Source organism: Arvicanthis niloticus, chromosome X (genome assembly GCF_011762505.2).
Source record: "Arvicanthis niloticus isolate mArvNil1 chromosome X, mArvNil1.pat.X, whole genome shotgun sequence".
NCBI classification, from domain to species: domain Eukaryota; kingdom Metazoa; phylum Chordata; class Mammalia; order Rodentia; family Muridae; genus Arvicanthis; species Arvicanthis niloticus.
Window position 1 is genome coordinate 54954690 of NC_047679.1, and position 20725 is coordinate 54975414.

The 20725-nt window shown below is 46.4% G+C and overlaps 1 protein-coding gene across 3 annotated transcripts; it reads left to right on the forward strand.

The window, feature by feature from the left end:
• The first annotated feature begins 3243 nt into the window (after positions 1-3243).
• Positions 3244-12029, forward strand: Gjb1 (gap junction protein beta 1). Of its 3 annotated transcripts, none has more exons than XM_034485409.2 (2): positions 3244-3377; positions 10553-12029. In XM_034485409.2, the coding sequence occupies exon 2, from the start codon at positions 10569-10571 to the stop codon at positions 11418-11420; it is 852 nt and encodes a 283-aa protein (XP_034341300.1). In that variant the 5' UTR covers positions 3244-3377; positions 10553-10568; the 3' UTR covers positions 11421-12029. The 3 variants fall into 3 exon arrangements, with proteins under 3 accessions (XP_034341300.1, XP_076775086.1, XP_034341299.1); XM_076918971.1 differs by lacking the exon at positions 3244-3377 and adding an exon at positions 6017-6041; XM_034485408.2 differs by lacking the exon at positions 3244-3377 and adding an exon at positions 10112-10217.
• Positions 12030-20725: the final 8696 nt, after the last annotated feature.

The window sequence follows — 20725 nt, forward strand, 5'->3', positions numbered from 1 at the left end:
GCCTCTTGTGAAATCTACACCTAGGAGCTATTCCCTGGCTGTCAGTCATTCTGCCTATGCACACACACACACACACACACACACACACACACACACACACACCAGCTTCTCAGGGACTGCTTCTTACTCACATTCTCTTGTATGGTTTTGTTTGGTGTTTTTTGTTTCTTTGGTTGGTTGGTTGTTTTTGGTTTGGTTTGTTTTGGAGACAGGGTCTCACTATATAGCCCTGACAGGCCTGGACATCACTACAGAGATGAAACTCATGATTTTTCTGCCTTCACCTCCCAAGAACAGAGATCTACAAGCACGCATCTCCATGCATGGCTGGCTGGCTCTCTCTCTCTCTCTCTCTCTCTCTCTCTCTCTCTCTCTGTCTCTCTCTCTTCTTTTTTTCTTCCTTCTTTCCTTTCAGTTTATTTGATTGCCAAGCATAGTGGCACCCACCTTTAAGCCCAGTGCTTGGGAGGCAGAGGCAGAGGCAGATGGATCTCTGAGTCTGAAGCCAGACTGGACTACTGAGAGAGTTCCAAGACAGCCAGAGCTACACAGAGAAACCCTGTCTTGAAAAAAACAAAACAAGAAGGATTAATTTAATTTTAATTTCTATTTATTATTTATGTATGTATCTATCTTGTATATGGGTGCTTTGTCTGCGTGTATGTCTGTCTGCTGCACATATGCCTGGTACCTCTGGAGGCTGAAAGAGGACATCATATTTCTCTTGGACCTGGAGTTACAAACCACCACGAGAGTGCTGGAAATTAAGCCTTAGAGTCATATCTCTGGCCCCAATTTATTATTAATATTTTTACTAATGTGCATGTGTCTAAGCAGTGTTTGTCGTGTGTGCCTAGGTGTCAGGCAGTTGTGAGCCACCCAGTGGAGGTAATAGGAGCTAAATGTAGGTCCTGAAAGAGTAGCAATTGAGCTATCTCTCCAGCCCCTTATGCCAATGATGATGACGACGACAATGGTGTATTCATGGGCATTTTGCTTGCATGTCTCTGTGAAGAATATGAGTTTCTGGTGTCCATGGAGGTCAGAAGAGGGCATTGGATCCTCTGGAACTAGAATTGCAGATGCTTGTTAGCTGCAATGTGGGTGCTGGAATCAAATCCAGGTTCTCTGGAAAAGCATCCAGTGGTCTTAACCTCTGAGCCATCTTTCCAGCCCTGTATGCCAACTCCTAATGGGGACCGCAGAGCTCATCAACTCTGGTGTAGTGCTAATACCAGTAAGTTCTGGAGCTGGAGTGTCTGAATTCAAATCCGGCTTTGTTACTTACTAGCTGAGAGCCCTTACATGCGTTACTTAACCTCTCTGCACCTTAATTCCTCAATAACATAGGAATATTAATAGCACCTCCTTCATAGAATGACTTTGGGGCTCAAAATAATACTTGTAAAACACTTTGGACACTGCTATTCGGGCATTAAGTACTCAAGAAATGAGAAACGGTAGTCCTTTCCATCCACTCCAAGCTATACTGAGCAAGACTCACTAAGAATCAAAACAGGGAGCAGGGAGGATGGGGTAGTAGTGGTGGTGGATCTTGGTGGGGGGCAGGGAGGGAAGGCAGGAGGAGACAGAGAGGGTAGGGGAGGCGAGGGAGGGGAAACTGCTCTTGAGATGTAATGTATGAGAGAAGAATTAAAACAAAAACATGACATTTATTACCCGAATCTTTCCCCAGGGATTCTGGTGTGGTGTCATATACCAACTTTTCCAGACACTCACTAAAGGAATCCCCTATCTGACTTGAAATGCTGCCAGTGCTCTGAAACCCTTGGCTGACTGGTTGATAGCTCCTTGCTGTCCCACAGGCATGCTTTGTTCATTCCTGTTCTGTGCCTTTACTCACACAGTTCCTCCTCTTTGGAATTCTAGCTCCCCTTTCTAATTTCCTTCCTCCACCCATCTTTTCCCTTCTATGCTCAAACCATGCCTCGTCTAAGAAACTTTTCCTGACTTCCTCCTCCTCTTCCTCCCCCTCCTCCTTCTTCTCCTCCCCCTCCCCCTCCTCATTGTCTTTTGAGACAGGGTTTCTCTGTGTAGCCCTGGCTGTCCTGGATGGAACTCATTTTTCATACCTTGTTGCCTTGCCTCTGCTTCATGAATGAATGCTGGGACTAAAGGTATGGGACACAGTGACACCTGATCCTAGAACAGTTTCTTCTTCTCTTCCCCTTGGATCTCCCTCACAGTCTGAATCAGATTCATGTGCCTGAATACACAAAGCAATCAGTTTTGTTTTGGCTGTGTGTCCTCAAAAGATTGTTAAATTCCGTTATTTTGTTGATCTGCAAAGTGTTGGACATTCAACCCAAGGCTAAATACTCACACACTGAGCCACACCTCCAGACCAATAAACTCTTTAATCAGCATGTTCTCCCTTCCTCTGTCCCCCTGACCCCAGCACGGAGCACTATGCTGGCTTCCCAGTAAAGGCTTATCTGCTGACTTATCTGACATAACTCAGACTTGGCCGAGGGAATCTGAGGCCCTGGCTCAATCTGTGGCAGTGAGCTCAAGTAGAAGGCAGTAAACCCGCTCTGCTGGCTTCACTTGTCTTCAGTGGTCCAGGTTGCAAAATGAGCAGGGTCCTCAGATGAGCCTTCCGTGTGGAGACCTTGAAACTAGATGAGCCCTTCAGTTAATGGTTGACATTCTGTTTACCTAAATGATGGCCAAGAGTTCTTGCTTACATATGACAGATCAACTGCCTTAGCCCTAAGAGTAGACAATAATTTCTAAGTAGGTTTTATAATTCTGGGATGTAACTAGAATTACTGCAGTATATCTCCAGTGATTAAGTACATGGAAAATAAGCAAACGATAGGCTGGTATTGCTATATAGGTAGGGAACAAGACCATCTCCCATTTTGACCTTGGGTGTTTTTGTCCTCCCAATTGCCCATAGTTTCAGAGGCTGGGATCTAGGAGAGATAACATCCAGCACGGGAGTCCTCTATGCTGCTTGCCCACAAAGTGGGTCTACTGAAGGCCAAGAGTTGGGCATACCTGAAATGTGTTAAGCAGCCAAGTCTAGTTGAGTACCCCACATAGGCCCAACATGGCATTTTAGTGACAAATGATGCTTCTTTTCCTCTGGGACAAGGCAAGAACTCTAGATCCAAATCCATTAGGAACTCAGGGATCAATCTTGTTTAATGATTGTGTGTGGAACGGGGGGTGGGGCTGGTTAATGTTTCTCTGCTTCCTCTTGGGCTATGGGCCATGTCAAGCTCCACTCCTGGGCTTTTTGTCCCTCCCCTGGGCTGGGCTTTGACAGTACCTAGTGGCATTGAACAGACACGCCTGCATACATTCCCTGGGAAAAGGCAGTTGCAACCAGGTGTGGCAGTGCCAGGGAGGTGAGGAGTTTGGGAGCTGAGGGAGGGGCTATGGTGGGTTGCTATGGTGCTGGGGTAGAAATGCTGGCTGGGAAGAAGCCTGGATTTTCCCTTCTCTTGACTTCAGCACTCAGTCATTTAGGACTCTTCTGTGATCCTCTCTGATGGCCACCTGCCAGGTGCCCTGCCTGCTCAGATTTTCTCTTCAGCCTCCAACTCTCACCTTCTTTCAGACTCCAAGTTCCTCCTCTTCTTGCTCTTTTTCCTCAGCCAAAGATTCTTATGCCCTTGGGGTTCAGATTCCCAGGAAGACTGACTTGAAAAACTCTCAACATAAGGTGACTAAAGTTGCCTTTCTGAGATAGTCTTTGGCATGCGGGGGTGGGGTGGGGAGAATTCCATGAAGCTGTCAAGACAATGCCACATGCTGCTTTCTTGATTATAAGGTAAAGCATGCATGGACCCAGCATAAACTTGCCAACAGACCCAAGGATGTGGGAGCATGCCTTTCCATTTGCTTGAGGGAAGCAGGCAGGCTCAAGATGAACTTAGGGTAACTGATGGTTTGAGGATGTATTGGAAAGGTGGCTACCAGCTGTTAAAAAGCCATTCCAGCTGTCAGGAATGGCATAACAGAATACACAAACTTAGAATATTAGATGAGGAAAGGAGAATATACACAGAAGGGTTTGTTTTATTTATTTTGTTATTTATTTATTTATTTGAGACAGGGTCTCATTATGTAGCCTTAACTGTCCTGGAACTTGCTATAAAAACCAGGCTGGCTTCAAGTCAGAGATCCTCTTACCTCTATCTCCTGAGTGAGACAGAGGATTAAAAGCATGTGCAAACTAACACAACCATAAAAGAAGTTTTTTATTTTATTTTTGAATTTCGAGATAGGGTTTCTCTGTGTAGATTTGGCTGTTCTGGAACTCACGCTATAGACAAGGCTGGCCTCGAACTCACAGAAATCCATCTGCCTCTGCCTCTCAAGTACTGGGATTCCATTGCCCAGCCACAAAGACATTTTAATGGGCAGAAACCATTGGTAAGGGGCCAATATGCTTTGCAATCTGAGTTTTAGCATGTGTTTACCGGATGCGTGATAAGTTACAGCATTTTCCAGGCAAGGTGGCATATGTCTGTAATCCCAGTACTCAGAAGGCTTTGAGACAATAGGTTTGTGAAATCCAGACTAACTTGGCTACATGTGCGAATTAAGGTTGTCTAGAGGATGACAGTTCGTGAACATATAGGTCCTGATATACAGGAGGCATTCTATAAATAGTGGCTGTCACAATGAGCCCAAGCAATGAGCACTTAGCAAGGGACTCGAATAATGGAGGAGCACGGAGCAATAATCCCAGTAATGACAAGAGAATGAGTATCAGCAGAAGCCATATGAAGAGGCCCTGGCAGGGAGATGGAGAGAGAAAAGTGAATCCATCCTACTGGTCACAGTGAGCAAGCCTGGCCACAGTAGATGGATGACAGGGTGGAAACTAAGCCAGTACCTGAGATACTGTAGAATCACAGAGTGGAGGCAGGAAAACAGCAAGAGAAGAAAAGGCGCCAGGTGAGATTGGCTTCAACCACACCAACCTGATGAAAACATTCAAAAACTCCAGAGGAAGTTTCTATGAAAGCCCCATATCCTTTCCTGACCATGGGTGGCCTGTGAGTCAGGAATGGCACATAGAGTTTGGGTTAGTTTTTTTTTTTTCTCTTTTTATTGTTTGTTTGTTTGTTTTTTAACAGGATCTTATATAGCCCAGTCTGGCCTCAAACTTACTATGTAGCTGAGGGTGACTTTGAACTCTGATCCTCATGCTCACACCTTCAGAAAGCAAATACATGCACTGCCACTTCTGGGCACCCAGGGCTGCACGTTAATAACTAGGCAAGCGCTCTACCAACTGAGCCAGATCCTCAACCCTGGTGTCTAGGCCTGAGTAACCTCATCCAGCCCCAACAGGATCTTGTTACCCAAACCCACAAAACACAAAGATTCTAAAGCAGTTGGAAGGAATGACAGGGTAGGAAGGGAGACTGGGGTGATGAATGGACCATATGTGCACACACATGCCAACTTGCACAGGAGTACAGCTTTGTTGAGTTGTGTGCCCTGTCTCCGAACAAACACCCCTTAAAAAGCAGCCATCAAAAGCAGTGCTCCGTTCAAAGTCTTTGAGGAAAATCATTTTGGAATTTGATTCTATTAGTTGGCAGCAGAGCAAGTGTCTGTGAAACAAGTTACTGAACGTCTCTGAGCCTCAACTTCCTGGTCTGAAAAATGGAGATAACATTACAGAACTGCTCATGATCTCCAACTTTTGTACTATGCTCAAGGGCTGTGCAAACCTGAACTCAAAGCCTGTAATGGCCTCAGAAACCCTATCTAATTAAACACAGAGCAAAACATGCCTGGTGCAACTCAAACCATATCAATATCTGGACTTTAACCTAAAGTCAGGGAAACAGTTTGGATTTCAAAATCAGGTCACTTCCCTTAATGTTTTTAAAATGCGCCCTTGAGCTACTGATGTTGACATAGACGAAGCAAAACTTGAATCCCAGTGCCCACACAAGGGCTCTTAGAGATCCTAAAGGGAGTTGCTGGCTGTGTCCCAGAAAACTCAAGAAAGAGGCAGAGAACTTCTTAGAAGGATCTAGAAACTTAAGGTTGGTCAGGAGGTGTATGAAGCACCTCTGAGGGGAAAAAAGAGAACACCTTCAGTCTGGTTTGAAGTTCATGGGAACAGCCTGGGGAAAGGAAAATTGACCAAATTGAGAGGTCAGAGAAACCCTGGGAAGAAAGAGAAAGGAAGCTTCAAACCTCCTCAATCCTGAACAAATGGGAAAAGAAAAGTAGTAACTTTTTTTTTTTTTTTTTTTTTTTTTTTTTTTTTTTTTTTTTTTTTGGTTTTTCAAGACAGGGTTTCTCTGTGTAGCCCTGGCTGTCCTGGAACTCACTCTGTAGACCAGGCTGGCCTCGAACTCAGAAATCCGCCTGCCTCTGACTCCCAAGTGCTGGGATTAAAGGCGTGCTCCACCACTGCCCGGCTGTAGTAACTAAGATGCCATAGAATTTATAGAAAGAATATGGGCTTTCACATCAACCTTAGCTCTCTCAAAGCCCATCTCTGTTACTTGTTGACTGCATGACCCTTGGGAATGATCTTTTTTGTTTCTTCTTCTTCTTCTTCTTCTTCTTCTTCTTCTTCTTCTTCTTCTTCTTCTTCTTCTTCTTCTTCTTCTTCTTCTCCTCCTCCTCCTCCTCCTCCTCCTCCTCCTCCTCCTCCTCCTCCTCCTCCTCCTTTTTGGACAAGGTCTGTGTCACTTTGGCTGCCTTGGAACTAGTTCTGTAGACCAGGCTGGCCTCAACTCGGAGATCCACCTGCATCTGCCTCCTGAGTACTGGGATATACACTTGGCAGGAATGACCTTTCTTTTTGCCTTAGTTTCCCCCTCAGTGACGGGAAGCAAAAAACAAAAAAGAACAACCAACACCCTATCTCCCAAGGTTGTTCTTTATTTTTTTAATTAATTAGTTTATTTTATGTATGTGAGTACACTGTTGCTGTCTTCAGACACACCAGAAGAGGGCATCGGATCCCATTACAGATGGCTGTGAGCATCCATGTGGTTGTTAGGAATTGAACTCAGGACCTCTGGAAGAACAGTCTTAACTACAGAGCTATCTCTCCAGCCCAGTTGTTCTTTAATTTTTTTCTTTTTATTTATTGTTAGCCCATCTGCGTGCGTATTTATAATGTGTATGTGTGTCAGTGTTGGAGCATGTTAGTGTCATGGATGGAGCACATGCAGAAATCAGAGGACAACTTTCAGGAGTTGGTTTTCTCCTCAAGTCACCAGGCTTGCATGACAAGTGCTTTTGCCTGCTGAGTCATCTCAATGCCCCCCCCCCCCTTGGCTCACAGGAGAGACCACATATTCAAGGGCTTGGCACAGTTTAGTATACACTTGGTAAATGCTTATTCTTGTAGGAGTTGGGGTTTTTTTTTTATTACATTTATGTGTATGTGTGTGCACACGTGTGTGTGAGTTAGAAGACAACTTATGAGAGTCAATTCTCTCCTTCCACCTTGTGGTTCTGGTATCAGACTCAGGTCATCAGTCTTAACAGCAAGCAGACTTACCCGTTGAGCCACCTTGCTACACCCCAGGTTACTCTCCACTTCCAGGGCTGTATACATACAAAGCAAGTCCTCTTCCACTGACCCAAGTCCAGTTTATGAAGCCTAATATACCTCTTTGGCAAAAACATCATTTTCTCTCTTATTCCCTCCCTCTTTTCTTTTCTTTTTTTTTTTCTTCTTTCATTCTTTTTTTGAGGGATGGGTTGAAACAGGGTCTTTCCATGTAGCCCTGGCTGGCCTAGAACTCATGATGTAGACCAAGCAAATCTTGAACTCTGGAGATCTTGCCTGCCTCTGCTTTGTCAGTGCTAGGGATAAAGGCGTGCATCACTACAATGTGGGGTTTGGGGGGGGGGCAGGTCTCACTGTGCAGCCCTTGCTGGTCCAGAACTCACTATATGGACCAGGCTGGCCTTGAACTCAAAGCAATTTTCCTGTCCTTGCCTCCCCAAGTGGTGAAATTAAAAATATGTTGTGTCACCATGCCTGACAGGGCCTTAAAAAAAAAAAAACTAATGAAACATTTAGAGAAGTAACTTATGTCCTGTAGTCTGGCCCCTCTCCTCTGTCTGCTATGTTTTTATGATTGAACCTCACTAAGCCATATAGACTGGTTTAGAACTCTTTTGTTTTTATAAGTGTGTGTGTTGAGATAGGGTAGCTGAGGTTACCCCTGACTACTACTACTTCTTCTTCTTCTTCTTCTTCTTCTTCTTCTTCTTCTTCTTCTTCTTCTTCTTCTTCTTCTTGTTTTTTTTTTGTTTGTTTGTTTTTGTTTTTTTTGTTTGTTTGTTTTTCGAGACAGGGTTTCTCTGTGTAGCCCTGGCTGTCCTGGAACTCACTCTGTAGACCAGGCTGGCCTCGAACTCAGAAATCCGCCTGCATCTGCCTCCCAAGTGCTGGGATCAAAGGCGTGCGCCACCCCCGCCCGGCTTACCCCTGACTTCTTGACCCCTCACTTTCCAAATGCTGAGATTACAAGTGTACATCAGCATGCCTGGTCTTGGTCTAAAAACTTATGCGCTCAAGTGAGCCTGCTGCTTTAACCAACCAGCCCCAGCCAGCTGGAATACAGGTGTGTGCCATCTGCCCTGATTTCCTGCTGGGTTCCGACTATGTCACTACCCCTTTCCTCTATAGCCAAGAGAGCCATCCAGAAGTGATTACAAAGCTTCTTCCTGGACCCACTGCCCTGTTGTAGAGGTGCCTTGAGTAAGAGAGAAAATGCATTGCATTTTGCTGCGTTTCTGTAGGCCCAGGCAGGCCTAAGGTGCTCTGCTCTCATCTTGCAGCTGCTGCAAGTAAACCTCTTTTCAATTTCAATGGCCGAAGTGGTGGGAGGTGGGGAGAGGCTTTCTTTGTCTGCCTAAGGGAGAGAGGAGAATTTCCTCCCTGGAGTCATTGGCTTGCTTATAAGCAGGAGATTACAACCTACTTGACTTTGGGGCCAGGGCGGCAACTGAGCTGTCTGGTCTACGTCAGACACTCGAAGTTAACCACACAGTATTGGGGAGGAAAAGGAGAGGTCTTGGGCTTGGCAGATCATTTGGCCGCCTAAGGCAGCGTTTGTTTCCTCTTCCAGAGATGGCTCTTTTAACCCTTTGATGACCTGCTGGAGCAGGTATCTTCATCAACTCCTGCTGCAACTGTGGGTATGCCCCCATTAACAGACGAGCAAGCAGGCTCATCAAAAGTCAGTAACTAGTCCGAGGTCACTTTAGGTAACCAATCAGATATAAACACAAGCTACACGATTCATGCATAATCCATTGTCCAAACTGCTTCTTGCCTAGTGACTTTATCTATCACTTTCTCTTATTGGCTTAGTCCTCCCCAGATGCCCACCTGCCAAGCCCCTGGAGAGGGTCCCTTTGACCCTCCATATGAGTATGGAGACACACTCATAGTTCGCTGGATTTGGGATGTGCTCACAGCTAGACCGCTTCCTTGATTTTTGTGTTGAAAAACACAAGGTGACATCAAATTAGCCTTCTTTTCTTTTTTAATGGCTAAGCTTTTTCTTTGGCTGACACCATCTGCAAAAGTGCAAGAAGTCTGCTGCTGTAAGAGTCAGGTCTTCTGTTTCAGACTCTATTGTGCTTCATCATTTTTAGCCATGGTGACTTTGAGTGGGTAACAGAATTGTTAAATGGCTCAAAAGAATGCTTGGGGAAACGATTAGTACAGTTCCTAGCCTATTAAACTCGGTTCGGCTTCCCGGAAAGGGACCTACGCCTAGGAAAACTGCTGCTGACTTTGTTTCTGGTAGAAATACAGGGGAAGGCTTTAGTCCAGAGGACCCTGGCTCCCAGGGGTCCTGGCTTACGTGCACCTGTCTATCTTCTATCTCCCTCCCCCAGAGCCATTATTCTGGTGGGGCCATGGGGCGGGTGCGGCGATGGACCGGGCGGGCACAGAACAGGTGGGTGCAGGCTGGGTGTCCGGCGCTGGGACACAAGTGCTCTGTGTGTAGGGTGGGCGGAAGTCAGGGCGTTTGATCTGAATTCTAAAGGGTGTTGTTCAGCGCCCCACAAAGGTCCCATTGTACAGACACTGGGTATAAAGCAGCATATGACTCTCCAGCACCGGGAGGCGATGAATTGGGACGCAGGCGCGACCACAGGGACCACTCCCCCTACACAGACATGAGACCATAGGGGAGCTGTCTGGGTGGCCTCAAGGATAGGCGCTCCCCGAGGTAAACGAGGTATATGGGTTTGCCATAAGTCAGGTGCAAAGGAGTTGGGGGGTGGGGGAGCCAGAAGAGCGGGCTGATAGCAGAACAAGATAGGCCTGGTGAAGAAAGGGACTCAAGAGGAACGAATGCTGGATATACGGGAAGAAAGGGATGGGGCTCAGAGAGGTCAAGTCAAGAGAAGGAGGAAAGGCTGGAGCCAAGAGGGAAAGCAATAATCATCCTTGCTTGCCTGTCACCAGCTCTTAGAAGAGATGGGGGCAGGGGAGGCAGCGTTACTATGCCCAGCTTCCTGCCCTAACCTTCTGACAGCTTGCTTCCTGCCTCTTGTTTCACAGGTGTGAATGAGGCAGGATGAACTGGACAGGTCTATACACCTTGCTCAGTGGCGTGAATCGGCATTCTACAGCCATTGGCCGAGTATGGCTGTCTGTCATCTTCATCTTCAGAATCATGGTGCTGGTGGTGGCTGCTGAGAGCGTATGGGGTGATGAGAAGTCTTCTTTCATCTGTAACACCCTCCAGCCGGGCTGCAACAGTGTCTGCTATGACCATTTTTTCCCCATCTCCCACGTGCGCCTATGGTCCCTGCAACTTATCTTGGTCTCCACCCCAGCTCTCCTCGTGGCAATGCATGTGGCTCACCAACAGCACATAGAAAAGAAAATGCTACGGCTTGAGGGGCATGGGGACCCCCTTCACCTGGAAGAGGTAAAGAGGCACAAGGTGCACATCTCAGGGACACTGTGGTGGACCTATGTCATCAGTGTGGTGTTCCGGCTGCTGTTCGAGGCTGTCTTCATGTATGTCTTCTATCTGCTCTACCCTGGCTATGCCATGGTGCGGCTGGTCAAGTGTGAGGCCTTCCCCTGCCCCAACACAGTGGACTGCTTCGTGTCCCGCCCCACCGAGAAAACCGTTTTCACTGTCTTTATGCTCGCCGCCTCCGGCATCTGCATTATCCTCAACGTGGCGGAGGTGGTGTACCTCATCATCCGGGCCTGTGCCCGCCGTGCTCAGCGCCGCTCCAATCCGCCCTCCCGCAAGGGCTCGGGCTTCGGCCACCGCCTCTCACCTGAATACAAGCAGAATGAGATCAACAAGCTGCTGAGCGAGCAGGATGGCTCTCTGAAAGACATACTGCGCCGCAGCCCTGGCACTGGGGCCGGGCTGGCTGAAAAGAGCGACCGATGCTCAGCCTGCTGATGCCCTGTACCAGGCAACCTCCCATCCCACCCCTCCCTCACCCCGCCCAGGCCTGCCCCTCCTTCTCCTACGCCGGTGAGCAGGCCTCTGCCTGCTAGGGATTGCTCCATCAAACCTTCCCTCCCTCCCTACTCCCCTTCCTCAGAGAGCCTTCCTTAAAAGACCTGGCCGGCTGGGGAGTGGGGAGCTACTTCTGCACCAGGGCTCAAGGTTATTGAGGATGTGGGCAATTCTTTCTGCCTATATCCTTTCCTCTTCCCTCTCCCTGAGATGAGAGATGAGATGGTCTGAAGGTGTTTCCAATTAGGAAACTAATCTTAACCCCCCCCCCATGCTGTCAGGTACCCCACTTTGGGAGTCATGTCAGTGGGGAGGGATGTGGGTGAGCAGAGTGGAGGAGGGACTCTGCATTGTGGCTGGAGAAGGGAGGGGAGCTTGCCTTGCTGCCTGCCACAAGGAAAAGGAAGACACATCTAGGGTGAGGGAGTTACCGAGGGAGAAGCAGGCAGATACATTGGAGTGTGGATTGGTCAGGGCTGACCCCAGTCCCCAGTTCCCAAGACCTCTCTCTCTGCAAATGTTACACATTAAACAGGATTTTACAGTAAATGAAGAGTGTTTGTTGAAGTTCTTTCTCCTGAACCCTCCTCTATGACCTCCCCCAGGATAAGCTGGCCTTGGTTGGCATTTTGCTGATCAGGAAAAGAGAAGGGCAGAGGGAAGAGTGACTTGAAGCTGCAAACAGGAACCTGGCAAAGCCACCATCTGAGCCATCCTGTCCTGCTTTTCCTTGTTCTGTCTTGTTTGGTCCCTTACTTATGTCTTTCCCATTGCTTGTCGTCTATGGATAGCTAATTCATGTCCCTCCTTCCTTTGGTTTTAAAAATAAATGACAGCCTCTTCTAGAAAGACAGAAAATGCTAGAGAAATTTCAAAACTGAGAGAGAGAGAGAGAGAGAGAGAGAGAGAGAGAGAGAGAGAGAAACAGACAGACAGACAGACAGACTTTCCCTGGCTACCTCAGCTAGGCTCTACCCTATATTTCTGAGACAGCTGTCTGTCCCCTCCTTGGGTATTTAGCATCTGATGCCCTGCAAGCCTCTGACTTCTCTTCCTCATCTGTATAGGACTCCAAATTTCATGTACCTCCCCAGTCTACTTCCCTTGGTACTCTCTGAACACAAGACTCCCCAGGTTTGCCACACATGCTCTGCCACAGGTCAGGCATGCCCAGCAACAGTTTCCTTTACCAGGAGTGTCAGCTACTGGAGGAAAAGGTGCAGGCTTGGGACTTGACAAAGCAGAGTCCAGTCCTAGTTGTGTCACTTGTTTGCAAGGTGTGCCCTTTCCCAAGCCTTTCTCCATGTGTGTAAACACGGGCTGACCTAGCACCTCTCCCAGCTCCCTCCCACACTTGTCTGTGTTTCTAAAGGACCCCTCCCTAGCCCTACAGGGCCTTCTCCCACTGACACTACCCACACAAAGTACCTCAGGGTCCAAGTCCCACACTCCAGCAAGTTTTTCTTCTCAGCCATCCCATCCCTGAGCTGGACAGAGTATTGCCCCACCCCCCTCTCAGAGTATGTGGAGGAAATGTACCAGAAATGAAAAAAAATCAGGTGTGATCTCATCAGAATCGTTTTCTCACTGGAATCATTTTTTTTTTTTCTTTCTGAGAGAAAGCATAAAATTTAAAAAAAAAAAAAAAAAAAAGGGAGTTGGCTGTAGTGGTACCTGAGTTAGAGGTCTAAGGCAGCTTGGATTGTAGAAGTGTAAGACCCTGCTTCAGCAGCAATGAGCCACTCCTTTCCTGTGAGAAATTTCCCTTCTCTTTAGACAGGGACATGACACTCTGTCAGAGCAGAGGTTCTGATGTGACTGACAGTGGGCTACAAAATCCTTTTCCTATGGAAATCCATCCCTGCCTTGCCAAGCATAGACCATCTCCTCTTTGTCCTCAAGAGAAAGAGTTTCTTTTTCAAAATTCCATCCTGGGGCCTGGGGTGCAGCTGAGTAAGTGGAGTGGGTTCCTAATTGCCCTGGATTCCATCCCCAGCACCACAATTAATTAACCCTAGTCCTGAGGGAACCTTGTACCCTTACCCAAGTGCTGGTCATCTCAGGAATCTACTTGTCTTCAGAAGATTACAATTCCAAGCCCTAGGTAGTAGCACAAGCCTTTAATCTTAGCACTTGAGAGAGGCAGAGGTAGGAACATTTCTACTAGATCAAGGCTAGCCCAGTCTATGTAGAGTTTCAAAATAGCTAGGGCTAGACAGAGAGAGCCTGCTTCCTGCCCACTCCCCACCCCTCCACACACACACACAAAAGAAGATTCCAATTCCAGATCAAGGGTAAAGTGAATAAAGGCCGGGGTAAAGGTGTGACAACAGAGCTGTCAAACATTAGGGTCCAGAGAGAGGATAGGACATATGACTCTGTGGAAAGTGGCAGAAGGAACCTTGAGGGGCACTCCACGGAGGCAAAGGCTCAAAGAGGTAGTAAGAAAGGCTGCCTCAGGACTGACGTTTTCATTTGAGGAAAACATACTGAGGGCTTCGTGTCGCAGTGTGATACGCTGAGCAGACTGGGTATTAGAGAGAGTATTGGAGATGGGATTGGTCCTGATGACCTCCTCCACACTTTCACCTTAGCCCATCTAGGTCTCAGCATTGGGACCTGTAAGTATAGGGTACGTAATAATTGCTCTGTCTTTTACAGGACTTCTCTGAAAATCAAACCAGCAGTATTCAAAAACTGATTATAAATTATAAAGCTAATGATAGGGCTGGAGAGATGGTTCAGTGGTCAAGAGCACTGGCTGCTCTTCCAGTGGACCAGGGTTCAATTCCCCGAAACTACATGTGGTTAACAACCTGTCTGTAGCTCCAGTGCCAGGGGTTCGGACACCTTCACAGACATGCATGCAGGCAAAACCTCAATACACATGAAATAAACTTTTAAAAAATTAAATAATAATAATTATACATGTAAGGAGTTAGGTAAGCATGGTGGCACACACCTGTGACGTCAGCACTTAGAAGATGGAGACAGGAGTGTAAGGCCAGCCTTGGCTTAACAGGGAGTTCAAGGACAGTCTGGACTGCATGAGACCCTGTCAGAAAAAAAAAAAAGTTAAAAGAAATGAGTTGTAAATGTAAGATGTTTTCATAGGCACTCACCAGGGGCGCTAAAGTGTACTAGAACTCTCTCAGATCCAGAAGGCAGTAAATTCAGTTCTACCAGTTCTATAAAGAATTTGACTCTATTAGCCAGGCATGGTGGTGCAGGCCTTTAATCCTAGTATACAGGTAGCAGAGGCAGGTGGATTTCTGTTAGTTCAAGGCCAGTCTGGTCTGCATAGCGAGTTCCAAGACAGCTGGGCTTACAGAGATGCTGTCCCAAAGAAGGAGGAGGAGGAGAAGAAGGAGCAGGAGCAGGAGCAGGAGCAGGAGCAGGAGCAGGAGCAGGAGCAGGAGCAGGAGCAGGAGCAGGAGCAGGAGCAGGAGCAGGAGCAGGAGCAGGAGCAGGAGCAGGAGCAGGAGCAGGAGCAGGAGCAGGAGCAGAATTTGACAGTAGGTCAGGTTTGGCACCCATTTATAATCCCAGCAACCTGGAAGCTGAGCTGGGAGGAGTGGGGCTTCAAGGCTGGGCCACTTATCAAGGACCCTGTCTGAAAAGAAAAACAAAATCTTGGCAAAAATAGGGCTTCTTCAGAGAGTAGGCAGCAGTCCAAACAGCAAAGTCCAAGAGATTTTGCAAACTTGAACATGACCCATTGAAGGGATCTAACTTGGGGACAGGAAAGGCCAAGGAGCAGATAGTTCTGGAACACTCACTGTCTGCTGATTGTGGAGTGGGAGGCAGGGGAATGTATGATCTTTCAGGGGTGTCTGTGTGCAAAGATGCCAGCAGCTGCAGGGAAAAGACAGAGTCAGTTCATGGATGGAGGCTAGCTGAACTACAGAGAATAGTCAAAGCATCAGCTAACTGAGTTGAGATTACAGAGCAAGCTGCAGTATCCATAGAGAATTGGCATGGCAACCACAAACTGGCTCAGATGCTCAATCAGATAGCCTGGGCACACACAGTGGGGGCTGGAGGGGACTGCTCACTTCATTTACTGATTCTACAATATTTAAATGCCAGATCTGACTTATAGTATTCAAGGGGCTACACAACTCTGCTGATCTGGGCTCCCTTTGAGTCCCAGACTAGGCCAGGCTGAACCTATAGCAAAGAAAGAATCGGGGCATTGAAGTGAGGGGGAACAAAGCAGGAGACAGACATCTGAAAGGCTTTGTGTCCTCAGAATCAATCTGTCAAGGATTCAGGGAATGGAATGGCTACAGGGGAGGTGGGAAGATAAACTCTGGCTAGGTTATGACAAGCTTTATGTGTCTCTTTAAGAGGTTAAGAATATCTTTAAGAGAGCTGGGTATGGTGGTACACCCCTTTAATCCCACAACACTGGGAGGGTAGAGACAGGTGGATCTCTATGAGTTTGAGGCCAGCCTGGTCTCCAGAGTGAGTTTCAGGAGAGCCAGAGCTGTACAGAGAAACCCTGTCTCAGAAAGCAAAAAAACAAAACAATATTTGTAAGAGAGTGGGAGAGATGGCTTACTTGTTTTTGTATAGGACCTAGGTTCAATTCCCAGCAGCCACATAACATTTCAGAAATGTCCATAACTCTAGTTCAAGGAGATCCAAGACCCTCTTCTGACTTCCATGGGCACTAGCCACACATGTGGTCCATAGACACACACTCAAGCAAAACACATAAAGCAAATAAAGGAAGATCACAAGTTCAAGGTCATCCTCAGTTTGAGGTCAGCTGGGTTATATGGACCTTTTCTCAAAATACCAAATGGCATATATAATATATATATATATTATATAAAGCCCTGAATTTATACCCAGGACTGCACAAAACTGAGCATGGTGGTGCCTCCTAGTAATTCCAGAATGCTAGAGGTATAGGTTTGAGACTCAGGAGTTCAAGGCCAGCCTCATCTACAAATTAAGTTTGAAGCCAGCCTGGGCTTTCTGATATTCTGTCTCAAAAAGAAAAGAACAGAAAAGAGAAGGAAAAGAAAGGAAAAAAAGGAAGGAGAGCAGGTGAGCTGGCTCAGCAGGTAAAGGTGCCTGCTGCCAACCAAGCCTCGGGACCTGATGTTCATTCATCCCTGGAACCCACGTGGTAGAGGAAGAGAACCAATTCTTCAAAGTCCTCCTCTGACCTCCACACCTGTGCCATGGCATGTAGGCACCTACACATATATGCACAAACACACAGCACATGAAATAAATAAATAAAAATGATAAAGGAGAAAGACCATCTATAGGGAGTGAAAAACCATTTTGAACAGGAGTGAAACATCAGACTACATTTGTAAATTCATTCTAGAAGGCACATTGCAAGGGGAAAGTGGATTTGGGAAGAGAAAGGCCAGAGGCAAGGCCTGGGAAAGAAGCTGAGGGTGGGGCATCTGCCTGGGGCAGTGTAGGGCCCTGGGTTCAAGTTTCACATCAAGAAATGAACAGACAAAAATAAATGAAAGCAAGTATTCTCTTTCATTCTGTTTTTTTTTGTTGTTGTTGTTGTTGTTGTTTTGTTCTTATTGTGATTTGTTTTTTAGCAGGTGGGGGTAGGTTGAGATGGACTGGCTCTCAACACTGATCCTTGTGTCCCCGCCTACTGAATATTGGGATTACAGGTCTTCACCATCACATTCTGCCAACATCTTTTCTGAATTCCCATGGTGTGTTGTGGTGTATTGTAAAGAGAAGATTTATCACATAATAAGATGGACACTCGCACAAGCTTGACACCTACTAGGTGCTTCCTAGTCTGTGCAAGTGAGAGCACAGCAGACATGGATGGCATAGGCAAGTGCAAAGGCTGGGTCTTGACAGAGTATGCAGACTGTAGTTAGAGCAGAGACTATGTGGGTTTGGAGTCAGTGCTATAGTGGACAGCTGGCATTTGAATAGCGAAGGAGCATGGGGCTGCTCAGTAACTGGTCTCATTCAAGTTTGCATCAGTTTGTCCAGGAGAATGGACTCTTGGTTATCACATGTAGAAATCTTCCTAAGGTTAAAAGTTCAGCCCCTTATTAGATTGACACCTGCACACTCCTGATTATACACAGACTGTGGAGGTCTGGGTCAGTGTAGACCTCTGTACAAATAGATGTATTAAAGTTGTGGGGAGGGCACTGGACGGATGGCTCAATGGTTAAGTGCACTCACTGCTCTTGCAGAAGACCCAGGTTCAGTTCCCAGAACCCACGTGATGGTTCACAACTGCTGGTAACCTCAATTCCAAGAAATCCTGCACACATGTGTGCACATGCACACACTAAGGCACATATATTACACATTATATATATATATATATATATATATATATATATATATATATATATATATATATATATAAAACATGAAGGTGGGCTGGGCCAGCAAGATGAAGATGGTTCCACGGGCAAAGGCACCAGCCACCAAGCCTAAAAACCTGAGTTTGACACTGGGTTGAATACACATGGTAGAACAGAGCCAACTCTTACAAGTTGTTGTTCTCTGACCTCCATAAGTGCACCATGGTGTGCGTGCATGCACACACACACACACGCACACGCACACAGGGTAAGACAGAAGCTGAAGGAAAGTTTTGGAAGAAAATAGGGGATCATTTGACAGCAGACTTAAGGAAGAAAGGGAATTGACAGAGAAGATAGCAGACTGTTCTCCATTTCAGCTAAAGCCTATGGAAACAGTGCTCCCTGATGAATCAATCACTTCCTACCTGTGTGAATTCACCACAGAGCCACTCTGTGCCTTAGGTTAACAGAAATAACCTGTGTTTTGGAGCTGTCATAAACTTGTGTAGGGGATTTTGTTGGTGTTATAGTTTTCGTTACTCAAGCTGACCCTCCTGTCTCTTTAGTACTGTAATTACTGGCCTGTACCTATGCTCAACTTGTGCTGAGTTTTCAAAACTTTTTTTTAACACAGGGTATTACTCTGGGCTTATTATGTAGCCCTAGCAGACCTGGAACTCCTTATGTAGGCTAGGCTGGTCTCCGACTCACAGAGATCCACCTGTCTCTGCCTCCTAGGGACTATGCTTGTCATAAGCATTTTAAATTAGCATCCCGCTGTGTGTTAACAGTGATACTGGGAGCGCATATATGTACACACACACAAACACACACATATATGTATATATCACAATGTAGGCTAGGTTAGCCAGGCTGGCATCAGACTCAAAGAGATCCCACTGCCTCTGCCTCTCTAGTGCTAAGATTTATATAAGTTCCTGCCACCATGCTGGGTCATGCTTTTTTTTTTTCCTTTTAAAAACTATTTATTTTCATTTTATGTATGTGAGCGTTTTGCCTGCATGCATATATGTATATCACATTTGTCCTTGGTGCCAGAGGCCAGAAGACGGTGTCAGATCTTATGAGCTGCCATGTAGGTCCTGAGAACTGAGCCTGGGTCCTCTACGAGAGCAGAATAGTATCTTTAACTACTGAGCCATCTCTCTAGCCCTCCCCCACCACGCTTTAATGTTTTTTTTTTTTATCTTAACTCTATTGTACGTGTGAGTGTTTTGTTTGTGTGAATATATGTGCACCATGTGCATGGTGTTCAAGGAGTTCAGAAAAGTACATTGGATCCCCTGAAGCTAGAGTTATCAGTGGCAGTGAGCCACCCTGTGAGTGCTGTGAGTTGAAACCAGTTCTCAGCAAAGGCAACAGTAAGTACCGTCTCTTCAGCCCCATGCTTTTTCTTGTTAAACAAGCTTTCTGGACTGTCTTCTTGTCAACTGCCACATGTGTAGAGGCAAGTCTACATTTTTATTTGCATACATGTGCACTGGTATATAGAATCACATTAGTATGTATATTAGGAGGATGGGTGGAGTGTTGTCATTCTTTTGTAATTAATTATTTAATATATTTTATATTTTGGCTCAGTTTAGTATTTTTGAGACCAGGTCTTACTATGTTGCCTTAGCTGACCTGGTGGCTGGGCCGGTAAGAAGCCAGCTAGCTGGCAAGGAGGCAGCTTGGTGTCCCAGGCAGGTTCTGGGAGAGCAGATCTCTCCCCAAGTGTTACAGCTCTTGTGACAGAAACTCTCGGACACCAAATGATTCTTGAGCACTTTACTTCCCCTAAATAGAGCCCTTATAAAGACAGTTACAGGGTGGGTTAGGGTCTGGCAGCAGATAATGCCTATTGGCTTGGACTGAGAGCTTGGAGATACCTCATCTGCATGTGGGAGAGCCTGAGGGACTGTTCCTCATGACTGTTGGCCATAGACCTCTCTGTGGGAGGGGCTGTGGAGGGCTGAAGCTAAATGAAAAGAACCAGGGCCCAGGAGCAGAGCTGAACTCCTGCAGTCCAATAAGGTTCTGGGGTTCCAAGCTCATGCTCGACCAAGCACCCAGCTGGTTCTCACAGCCCACGGCCCCACAACCTGAACTCTCTATGTAGATCAGGCAGGTGTCTAAGTATTTACTTATGAGAAGCAGGGGTCTCATGTACCCCTAGCTGTCCTCAAACTCCCTATGTAGCCAAAGATAATCTTCAATTTCTCTTCCTCCAGTCTTTACCTCCAGAATGATAGGATTACAGGCCTGTACTACCACACCCACTTTTATGTGGTACTGGAAACCCAGGGTTTTGAGTTGTTGTGTGACTAAACTTTTTCCTGGGGTGTGCTGGTTTGAATAACAATGGCCCCATAGGTTCATATATTTGAATGTGTAGTTACCTGGAAGTGGAACACTTTGAAAAGATTAGAAGGATTAGGAGGTATAACCTTGTTGGAATAGGAGATATGGCCTTGTTGGAGGAAATGTGTCACCTGGGGAGGGCTTTGAGTTTTCAAAAGCTCATGCTAGGCCTAGTCTCCCCCTCCTACTCCTCTTCCCTCCTCATCAGGATACAGCTCTCAGCTACGGCTCCAGTACCATGTCTGCAGCCTTGTTCTGATGAAAATGAACTAAACCTCAGGATGGTGGTAATGCATGCCTTTAATCATACTACTAAGGAGGCAGAGGCAAGAGGATCTCCATGAGTTCAAGGCCAGCGTGGTCTATAAAGCAAGTTCTAGGACAACCAGGGCTGTTATACAGAGAAACAACAACAAAAAAACCCTGAGAATCAATCAATCAAACAAACAAGAAAAAGGACTAAACCAATTATAAGCAAGCCCCAAATAAAATGAAATTTAATGAAATTATAAGCAAGCCCCAAATTAAATGCATTCTTTTACAAAAGTTGCCTTGGTC

What these genes read in the sequence shown, in the direction of transcription:
- Gjb1 (XM_034485409.2), top strand. Translation starts at nt 10,569, where the DNA reads ATGAACTGGACAGGTCTATACACCTTGCTCAGTGGCGTGAATCGGCAT.